Below are 10,893 nucleotides of genomic sequence, written 5' to 3'. Positions count from 1 at the left end.
TGCCCGCTGTTCGCCAAGATCAATCTCAAGTACCCGGGCCTGCGCCTCATCCACGAGCGGCCCTACATCTTCCTCGTCGACGACTTCCTGAGCGCCGCCGAGTGCGAGGCGTTGATCGCGAAGCACGCCGCGGGCCGCGCCGCCGGCGACGGCGCGGCCCGCGTCGGCCAGGGCCTCGCGCGGACGTCCACGTGCGTCGTGTGCGACGACGCCGAGGTGCCGGCCCTGCGCGAGCGCCTCGCGGACCTCGCGGCCGCGCCCTTGGAGCGGCTCCAGGGCACGAAGCTGAGCCGCTACGCGCCGGGCCAGCGCTTCGACCTGCACACGGACGCCTGGAGCGGCGACGAGCCGTCGGACGGCGACTACTTCGACGACGCGGGCGTCGCGCTCGAGGGCAGCTGGCCCGCGTTTTATAACCCGAACCACAACGTGAGCTGCACGGTCTTCGCGTACCTCAACGACGTCGCCGAGGGCGGGCGCACGATCTTCCCGACGATCGGCATCCACCGCGGACCGGGCGGCGCGTCCTTCTACGACGCGCCGGGGCCCTTCGACGCGACCGCGTACCCGGACGGGTCGCCCGTCGACGACGCGACGACGCCCTTCTACGAGGACGCGAAGTGGGACGCGTTCTGCGGCGCCGTCGCCGTGGCGCCGAAGCGGGGCACCGCCGTGCTCCACTTCCCGTCCCTCGTCCCCGAGGCCGGCGGCCGCGCGGACGGCAACGCCATGCACCGCGCGGAGCCGCCCGTCGGGGGCGACAAGTACGTCCTCCAGCAGTTCGTCTCGAGCCACGGCAAGTGGAGGGTCGACGCGACGTCGACGTGCCAGGGCCGCCTCTCCGAGACGACGCTGTAATGTGTCTGTGTGCGCGCGTCGACGAGGCCCAGGCTGTGTCGAGGACGGTATGGCCGACCCCGGCGAAAGTGGCCGATTTTGCAGCCCTACGCGACCGACGCCGGCGTTGCCGGCATCACGGGCTCTCCTACTCGAATCGGCGGCCCCGAGCGCCGCGCAGCGGCAGCACGCCGCATGGGGCTGCCGATTTTGTCCGCTCACTTTATGGGGGCAGCCCGATGAGAGCTCGTTCGACGTCGATCGTCGCGATGGCGCGCGTCGGCGCCGTCCTGTGCCTCGTCGCCCTCGCCTCGTGCGCGTCCATCGACTACCACCACTGCAGCGGCCACGGGCGGACGACGAGCGACGACGCCTTCGTCTGCACCTGCATGAGCGGGTACACGGGCCCGGACTGCAGCATGAAGGCCTGCCCCCACGGCGTCGCCTGGGCGGACTACCCGACGGCGACGGACGAGGCCCACGCGGGCGACGTCGAGTGCAGCGGCATGGGCTACTGCGACCACGGCTCGGGCGAGTGCGACTGCCGCGACGGCTTCGAGGGCCCCGCGTGCGAGCGCCTCGCGTGCCCGACGGACGACGGCGGGACGCCCTGCAGCGGCCACGGCCGCTGCGTGACGACGGGCGGCGCGGCCCGAGGGTGGGACGGGCGCACGCTCGTGCGGCCGAACGTGTCCTACGATCTGTGGGACGCCGAGAAGATGATGGGCTGCCTCTGCGACGCGGGCTACGGCGGCTTCAACTGCTCGCGCGTCGAGTGCCCGCGGGGCGACATCCCGGAGACCCTGGGGCAGCAGAACGAGGTCGCGCGCCTCGAGTGCCGCGCGGACGGCGGCACCTTCGCGCTCGAGTTTAGAGGGGAACGGACGCGCGCGATCCCCTACGACGTGCCCTACGGCCAGCTCGAGCAGTATCTCGAAGATTTACCGTCCATCGGCGACGTTCAGATCACCTTCTCCACGGGCGCCAAGCCCTGCGGGGCGTCGTCCTTCGTCGAGACGGAGATCGAGTTCCGCTCCGAGTTCGGATCCCTGCCCGCGCTCCGGGCGACGAATTTGGATTTGACGGAGGGGTCGGAGGCGGGCGCCGTGCGCTTCGTCACGCGCCAGTCCCTCCACTGCCCCCAGGGCTCCTGCGACACGAAGTGGAACTGCACGGGCGGCTTCTACCTCGGCTACGACGATGTGTATACTTCGAAGCTAACCTGGAACGCGACGGCGGCGGACGTCGAGCGCGAGTTACGAGGGTTGTCTTCTTTGGGCGTCGACAACGATTTCGGGGACATGATGATCAACGTCTCGGGCTCGACGGTCTGCGACCCGCTCGGGTCCGCGGGCGGGCGCGACGGCGGGCGGAACACGACGGTGGAGTTCCGCGGCGCCTACGGCAACGTCTACAACCTGACCCTCATCAATTCGTTGCGGGAGCGCGTGCCCTACGGCAACCTGCAGAACTTCATGACCAACGGCATGCGCGTCAACCTCATGTTGCGCGCGGACAAGGGCACGAAGGAGGACGTCTACTGCTCCGACCGCGGCTGGTGCGACTTCGCGACGGGCACGTGCATGTGCAACACGCTGTTGCGGCCGCCCTTCGACTACGACTACCGCTCCTCCGACGGCTACGGCGGCCCGGGGGACCGGGGCGACTGCGGCTGGCCCTACTCGCGCGCGACGAGCTGCCCGGCGGTCTACTTCGAGGACGGCGCGACGTGGAAGGAGTGCGGCGGTCCGGAGCGCGGTGTGTGCGACAACTCGACCTTCACCTGCAAATGCGCCGACGAGTACTACGGCGCGGACTGCATGCTCCGGCGCTGCCCCTTCGGGCCGTCGTGGTGGGCCGAGCCCCAGGGCGGCGGGGTCGCGCACGCGGCGGCGGAGTGCTCGAACATGGGCGAGTGCGAGCGGAACTCGGGGCAGGACAAGAGAGCGAAATTCCCAACTTCAAAGGCTCCTATCTCGGCCGTTTTCCACTCGTTTTGGCTGATCTTTGGACGAGCGATCATCCCTCGGAACGGTCTCGACGCGTGGATGCTTTTTTCGGAACGCGCGCGCGCGGAACACTCACGTTGAAGCGACGTTGAATCACTCTTGTGCTGCCCAGGCGGAACTCGGGCATCTGCGACTGCCGGTCGGGCTTCGGCGGCGAGGCCTGCGAGAAGCTGCTGTGCCCCTCGGGCGCCGACGGCGACTACTGCTCGGGCAACGGGGTGTGTTTGCCCATGTGGCGCGTCGCCGAGGTGACGCAGTACTCGGGGATCGACGCGGGCCTGAGCTACGGCGCGGCGACGCAGAACCCGCTGGCGACCTGGGACAGCCGTCGCGTCTACAAGTGCGTCTGCGACTCGCGGGACGGCGACCAGCCCGCCGTCGGGCCCGTGGGCCTGGTCTCGGGGGTGCCGGTGCTGAACCCGGACTTTGTGGGCGGCTGGACGGGCTACGACTGCTCGCGGCGCCGCTGCCCCGTCGGCGACGACGTGCACACGCCGGGCGTGCCCGAGGTCCAGACCGTGCGCTGCTACGCGTCCCACCCGTCGACCTTCACCTTCACCTTCCGGGGCCAGGAGACGCGGCCGATCGTGGCGAACGCGTCTTTGGCCGCCGTCGAGGCCGCGCTGGAGAACCTGACGACGATCCAGGACGTGACCGTGTCGGCGAGTGCGGGGACGCGGGCCTGCCGCGTCGGCTGGGAGATGGCCGACGGGTCCAACGGCGTCGAGGACGGCCTCCAGATCACCTTCATTTCGCAGCTCGGCGATCTGCCGCTGCTCGAGACGACGCCGGCCTACAACGTCACGGAGACGCAGCGCGGCACGAAGGAGAGCGCCGAGTGCGGCAACCGCGGCGTCTGCGACTACACCACGGGCCACTGCCAGTGCCTCGCGGGCTACGTGGGCAGCGACGGCGCCGGCAACGTGGGCACGCGCCGCGACTGCGGCCGCCTCGACCCCCAGGGGTTCACGCTCAACCTGTATAAGTAGTCCGACGGGAGTTCGAAGTCGTCCGACGAGTCTAGTCGAGCTCAGGGGGGAAACAGTGTTAGGTAACGGCGCGGACTCCGCGCGACGCGGCCGGAGTCCGCCCCGCGTGATTTTCGGTGTGATTTTCGGTGTGATTCTTGATGTTGTTGGATTTTTCTTGTTGGATTTTCGTGGGAGTCGGTCGTCGCCGCGCGCGAGCACAATCGCGGCGGCGGTGGAGGGGCTCGCCTCGCCGCGATCACAATCGCGGGGGCGGTCGTATGTGCATGATCCCAAAACCCGCTCACGCCGAGGCCGGCGCGGCCTCGGGCTCGGGCTCGGCCGCGGCCTCGGGCTCCTCCGGCGGCGGCGCGTCGAGCCAGGCCTCGCCCTCCTTGAAGACGACGTTCTGCACCGACTGGAACGCCATGAAGCCGAGTCCCGTCGACGTGCCCGCCTTGGCGACGCCGAGGAGGTCGCTGTCGACGTCCTCGACGCCGACGAGGGGCCGGAGGAAGTTGCCGTCGCCGCCGAGGTAGGCGACGTCCGTGCCGACGAAGAAGGACGACGCGCCGCCAATGGCCATCGACAGGTTCGCGTCGCCGGCGAAGTTCGAGTTGTCGGGCGCCGGCATCCAGGGGAAGGCGGAGCGGCCGAGGCGCAGGCCCGTGAAGAAGGCGCCGCCGCAGGCGACGGCCGTCATGCCCGCGATGCCCACGAAGGGCATCTTCTCCGACGCCTGGAAGACGTTGACGGCCGGCTGCCAGATGCCGCCCGAGCACACGGCGGCCGAGCCGAGCCAGATGCCCAGGCCCCCCTGCTCGCCGATGTCGATGGACGGGTCCGACGTCACGGCCTTCTTGATGGCCATGTAGCCCGTGTGGCCCGCGACGACGGCGAGGCCGTCCCCGACGCCCGTGATGGCCGCGAACGACGCGCTGTCGGCCGCGTGGCCCATGCCGTCGGCGAGGACGCTCGACGCCTGCCAGCCCATCCCCGCGGGGATGATCTTCGACACCGTCACCTCGAACATCGTCGCGAATCGTGAAGCGAGGGCCATGGTGGACGGGACGTACGAGAGACTTCCAGCGGGTGGGCTACAATAGTACGGGCTACGTCGTCCGCGGGCGCAGTCAGGAAGTGCAACACGGAGGATTTGTAAGTGCAACAAAGCGGGCTCTAAAAGCTGTGACCAAAAAGACACCCCCCTCGAGCGTAAATCGTTACGAAAGCGAAGCGACGACGAGCAACCTAGAGCGGGCAGACGCACCGCGCGATCAACGACGCGGCGGCGAAGTCCGCGACGTCCAGCGGCGCCACGGACCGCCCTCCGCGGGACGCGTGCGCGTCGCGCCGCGGCGCGCCGACCGCCGCGGCGCGGCACGCGTCCAAATACGCGTCCCCGAAGGGCACGTCGAGGAAATGGGGGTCGTCCTCGTCCTCCGTCTTGACGATAAACAACTGCCAGTCGTCCGTCTCCGGCCGCGCGTTGAGGAACACGCCCCACTTGCCGCGGCCCGCGACGTGGATCGACCGGCCCTGGACGACGGTGACCGCGACGCGCGGCGACGCCACGGGCCGCTTGTAGACGCGCAGGTGGGCCAGGCGCCCCGCGGCGACGCCCTCGGCGAGCGCGGCGCCGTCCTCGGCGCTCACCATGACCGCGGGGATCGCGACGTCGTCGCCGTCGGGCGCCGCGCCCTCGTCGTCGTCGTCGCTGCCCGCGCGCGCCATGATGAAGCGCTGCTGGCCCGGCACGCTGTTGACGACCAATAAAGCGCCGGCGCCGCTCCGCTGGGCCTTCAAGGCCTTCTCCTCGAACATGCAGGCGCCGCGCTTCGCGACGAAGAGCCGCGGCGGGGCTCCGTCTTCGACCTCGTAGTCGCAGGCCTGCGCGTCCGGCGGCGCGAAGAGCGGGCCCCGCACGCTCAGCTCCGCGTCGGGGGCGCTCGACTCGGCGACGTCGCCGCTGCCGCCGAAGGACCTAGGGAGCGCGGACCGTCGGGGACGCGAGACGCGCGAGAAACAGGCTCCGAGACGCGCGCGACGGAGCAGGGCACGCGCACCTCGCGCGCCTTGTCGTCGAAGACGGCGACGTCGCAGGCGACCTCGTTGCCGTCGGACGCGACGGTCACGGAGACGACGTCGTCGCCGACGGTGGATGATACCAACATAATAGAAGAGCCCACGTTCGAGATCTCCAGCGTCTCGTCGTCGGCGCTGTTCGCGACGTGGAAGCCGTCGGAGAAGACCTCGACGTCGAAGGCGCCCAGCGCCTCGATCTCCGCGCGGCCGCGCTTGGGCTCGTCGCCCGCCGCGCGCGGCAACCCGAGCCGGGGCCGGTGCACGTTCGACGTCGACGGCGTCCCGGACCCGAAGCCCAGCAGCTCCCGCGCCACCCTCGCCACGCGGTCCTCGTCGCTCTCCTCCTCGCCCGGGCCGTCCTCGCGCTCCGCGTCGTCGTCGAGGCCGCACCGGAGCGGCCGCCGGGGCGCGCGCGTCGTCCGGGGCCCGCCGACGACGACGCTCTCGAGCGCGTTCTCCAGGGAATCCTCGAAGTCGACCTTGTAGCCCACGCCCTCCCACCACTCGGGCTCGTGGCAGCGCCGCGCGCGGCGCCGCGCGGCGCCGCGCGCGTCGCCGTCCTCGGATTTGAGGTTCTCGACGATGGCCTCGAGCACGTTCCGCCGCTTGGACCGCGGCCGCTTCGACGCCGCCCGCTGCGTGATGGCCTCCTTGCGCCGCGCCTTGTCCTGGAGCTTCTTCCAGAGCATGCCGACCAGGGACTTGGCGCCGCCGGCGCCCGCGTCGTCGTCGTCGTCCTCCGGGAAGACCGCGGCCGCCGCGTCGTCGTCGTCGTCGTCGTCGGCCGCGCCGCGCTTGCCGAGCCTCTCCTCCCGCAGTTGTCGCACGCGGCTCGGCGAGAAGGGGTGCGCCTCCGTGGAGAAGACGTAGTCCTCGGCGTGCACGAAGTTGTCGTCGTCGAAGATCAGGTACAGGTACTTCGTCGTCTCCGCCAAGAAAAACGACGGCATCTCGTCGTCCAAAGCGTGCGTCGCCGCGTTGAGCACGGACGCGTAGCCGCAGTCCGTCGCCGAGTAGGCGTCGATGGAGTCGAGCGCGAGCTTGGCCGCGTGGAGCCAGGAATCGTCGCGACTCGCGCGGTGCATCAGGTACGTCGACTCGATGAGCTCGGGCCGCAGAGGATACCGGAGGGCCGACGTCGTCGCTACCAAATGAGACGTGCCATAGTCGTACTCCTCCGGCAGCACGCCCCAGTCGGCCCAGACGCCCCAGAACGCGTTCAGCGACCGCGCGGCCAGCGCGACGTCGCCCGCGAGGACCTGCAACCCCGGCCAGAACGCCTGCAGATTTTCGAAATGCTGGCGCCGGGGCTTGCCCGCGAACATGTCGACGTCGGCGTACCAGTCGCCCTGGCGCACGTGGTCGCCGATGCGCGCGTACGTCTCGAGGAACATGTCCCAGTGGTCGACGTCGCCGAAAACGAGGTAGACCTTCAATAAATATTCGTAGAAGGAGTCGCTGTTAGAGCCGATGCCGCTCAACGCCTCCACCCACTTGCCGCTGCGGATGTTGATGTGCTTTCCGAGTAAACCGAGCACGGACCGCCGGTCGTAGAGCGCGCGCGCGGACGCTCGAGCCTTCCGCCCAAAGTCGGGGTTCCCCGAGAGAGCGCTGAGCACGGAGAACTCAAGGGAGAGCGACCCGGCGCCGGCCAGGCTCGACACCGTCGTCTCGCCCCGGGGCACGCCGTAGGCGAGGTTCACGGTGCCGTACGGAATGCCCGTCGCCGTGTCGAAGGCCGGCAATAAACGCCAGCCCAGGTCCACGGCCAGTTTCAGCAGCTCGTCGTCGTAGCCCCCCGTCGCCAGGTCGCCGTGGGGCTCCATGAGGTCGAGCCGCTCGTCCGTCGCGAAGAGGTGCGCCGATAATAAACCGCCCAATACCCGGATGTTCGTCTCGAAGACGGAGACGTTGACGTCGACGTCGAAGTCCGGCAGGACCTCGGTGATGCGTCTTACCGCCCCCTGGAACTCGGAGCGGTTCCCGAGGATCGCGAGCGTGTCGACCGCGTCGACGAGCGTGACGACGGGCAGCTTCACGAGGTCGAAGTGCGCGCCGACGCAGGACCGCGGCAGCAGCTCGCCCTTGGGGAAGGCGTGGGCCATGTAGGCGTCGTAGCCCTTGTAGAACCTATAAGCGACAATTGAGAAAACGGCGAAAAAAACGAGACGCCGCCTGAAACATCCGCCGCGCCTTCTCGCGGTATTCCGCCTTGAGCTCGTCGCCAAAGGCCATGCCCACGGTGCCGCCGAAGGGCGCGGGCCCGACGGTAGGCTGCGCCTCCGCGAGCGCGCGCCGCGACCCGCCGAAGCGCTGGCGGTCCGCCGCGTCGCAGACCAAGCGCGCGCAGACCGTGACCACATACGAGCACGTCTCCGGCTCGTCGACGCTCTCGATGAAGACGTTGCGCCCGGCGACGCCCGCGAGCTTCGGCGCGTGCGTGCAGCAGCGGAACCGCACGGTGGCGTGGCGCTTCCGCGCGCCGTCGCCGCGGCCCGCGGACCCCTTGCAGCGCTCTCCGTCGGCGAAGACGTGCTCGGACGCGTTGACCTTGGACCGCGCGGTCGTCAGCGAATTGGAGAAGGTGCCCAGCGTCGTCTCCTGGCGCTTCGATCCCGCGGACACGGCCCAGGCCGCCTGGAACTGCTTCACCCAGCGCCGGTGGCACCACTCGTAGCCCCAGTACTCGCCGGCCTGGACGAAGGCGTAGCACGAGCCCTCGAGCGGCCGCACGCGGTCCTCGAGCGCGGCGTTGCTCGACCGCCGTCGCAGCGCGCTGGCGTGTGGTGTCATGAGCCACACGGCGGCGAGCGCGGCGGCCCAGACGGGCCGCCGGCGGCGCCACATGTTTGCTCGAGATAGCAGCTCGCACAGCAAGAAGTGCAACGCGGCTGCCTTGCACAGATGTTGGCGGGCTGCCTCGATCGCGACGCCGGCGCCGCGCGGCCAGTCCTCGCCGCGCGACGCCGCGCCTGAAAAAAAACGCCCGGCCAGTCCTCGCCGCGCGACGCCGCCGTCGAGCCGCCATGGCGAAAACACCAATTCCAACCTTTGAGGTCATCTCCATCCATCCGACGCTGCCGGAGCCCATGCAGTGGCAGAGCGCCCTGGAGCTGCGGTCGGCCGTGCTCTGGGCGGCGGAGACGCCGCCGGCGACGGCGGCGGACTACCACGACGCCGACATGCGCGGCGAGCACCTCGCCTGCGTGCCGAGCGACCCCTGGGAGACGGCCGGGGGCAGCGACGCCGTACTGTACGGCGTCGCGAGCCTCGACGGCCCGCGGCTGAGGCAGCTCGCGGTGCGGCCCGACGCGCGGCGCGCGGGCGTCGGCGCGGCGCTCGTCGAGGCCGCCGTGGCGCGGCGCCGCGCCGTCGACGGCGGCGGCGGCGCGTTGGAGGTCCGCGCCTGGGCGGCGTCGCGGGGCTTCTACGAGGCGATTGGCTTTACGGCTATCGGCGACGAGTACGACGACAAGGGCGTGCGCTGCGTGCGCCTCTCGCGGCGCCTCGACTGGGCGCCGCCGCCGGCGCCGCCGGCCTGGCGCCGGAAGCTCGCGGTTTTGGCGGTCGCGTCCTACGCGGACGTCCTGCGCCGCTGCGCGAAGATCCGGGCGGCGGTCGCGTCGCCGGCGGCGCTGCCTCCGCGGATGCGCGCGGGCGTGTTGGACCTCGTGCCCTTCGGCCTCTTCGACGCCCAGGACGTGCGCGACCTCTGCGACGAGCTCGGCGCCGCGGGGCGACGGGAGCATCTGGCGCTCTACGCGTCCGGCGCCGACGTCGCGTTCCCGTTGCTCTACACCGCGCTGCTCCTCGCGTTCGCGCGCGACCGCCTCGCGGCGATGCCCCGCGCCTGCCTCGTCGCGCCGGGCCTCTGCGACCTCGTCGCCAACGCCTGCCACTACACGGTCCTCGCGGCGCACCCGGACCCCGCGGCGCCGCTCGTCCGCGTCGTCGCCGTGCTCGCCGAGGGCGGCAAGTGGGCCTCGTCCCTCGCCGTCGCGGCCGTCTTCGCGCTGTCCGTCGTAAAGGGGTAAAGGGATCTTCGGCCTAGGAATATTTAAACAGGAGCCCCGCGGCGGCCGCGGCGGCCCAGCGGAGCTTGAACGACGACTTCCGCGTCTTGTGGTTCGCGGCCCAGAGGCAGAGGAGCGTCGCGACGAGCGCCGCGGCGTCGCCGACGAAGGCGAGGAGGTAGAAGGCGTTCTCGGGGACCCTCGCGAGCGAGTGCTTCGACGCGAACTTGTCGTAGCAGACGCAGGCGCAGGCAACGACGAGCACGGGCCGCATGGCGGGGACGGACGCGGCGGACGCGCGTCGCAGCTGTCGCGGCGGACGCGCGTCGCAGCAGGGTGTCGCGGCGGACGCGCGTCGCAGCAGGCGCGAGCGTCGGCGGCAGATGCAGCGCGGTGCGAAGCAGCGCGGTGCGAAGCTGCTGCGCGCTGCTGCGCGCTCTGCTGTCGAACGCTCGACGGTCGCGTCGCACGGCGTGCAGCGCAGGCAAGCACCGATGCGCGCGCCGCGTTCGAGACCCGCCGGAGCTTGTGGCAATTAGCAGGTCCTTGAACGCTTCATTGAACATGCTGCGCCGTGATTATAGGCCAAGCTGCCCGGTATCCTGGCGCAACTGTTCTCGCGCATCTGCGGCAGCCCCTGTCGCTCCGTCGCCGTGCACGCGTCGAGTTGCACCGGCGGCCGCAGCCATGGCGCCGCTGTCGGAGCTGCTCGAGCAGCGGGCGGCGCGCATCAAGCGCCTCGACGCGCTGCCCAAGCCCGTGCCGCTCCGGGAGCACCGCGACTACGGCAAGTACTTCCGCTGGCTCAAGGAGGGCAAGTTCACGCGGGGCGAGATCAGCACGCAGCTCCTCCACGCGGGCCTCGACGCGTCGGCGCTCGACGCGGACCCGGACAAGCCGCTGGGCTGGAAGCCCGGCGACGACGAGCTCAAGCGGCCCGGGTCCGCGCCGCGCCCCGTGACGCCGCGGTCCAAGCCGGGC

General features: G+C 70.6%; 2 protein-coding genes across 2 annotated transcripts; one reads left to right on the top strand and one right to left on the bottom strand.

The window, feature by feature from the left end:
- Window positions 1–1,106: 1,106 nt before the first annotated feature.
- On the top strand, window positions 1,107–3,835 carry AURANDRAFT_30261 (hypothetical protein; the record flags this gene model as incomplete). Its single annotated transcript, XM_009041244.1, has 2 exons — window positions 1,107–1,658; window positions 3,674–3,835. 2 exons carry the CDS (start codon window positions 1,107–1,109, stop codon window positions 3,833–3,835), a joined length of 714 nt encoding a protein of 237 aa, XP_009039492.1.
- Window positions 3,836–6,744: 2,909 nt separating this feature from the next.
- AURANDRAFT_30199 (hypothetical protein) lies at window positions 6,745–8,164 on the bottom strand (the record flags this gene model as incomplete). Its single annotated transcript, XM_009041107.1, has 2 exons — window positions 6,745–8,029; window positions 8,082–8,164. Coding segments are annotated over 2 exons (1,368 nt in total), but the record flags the coding sequence as incomplete, so codon positions are not given.
- Between the last annotated feature and the right edge of the window lie 2,729 nt (window positions 8,165–10,893).

The sequence above is a fragment of the Aureococcus anophagefferens genome (genome assembly GCF_000186865.1).
Source record: "Aureococcus anophagefferens unplaced genomic scaffold AURANscaffold_19, whole genome shotgun sequence".
Classification (NCBI taxonomy): domain Eukaryota; class Pelagophyceae; order Pelagomonadales; family Pelagomonadaceae; genus Aureococcus; species Aureococcus anophagefferens.
The sequence above is the reverse complement of the archived record's forward strand: the minus strand, read 5'-3'. Positions and strand labels throughout refer to the sequence as shown.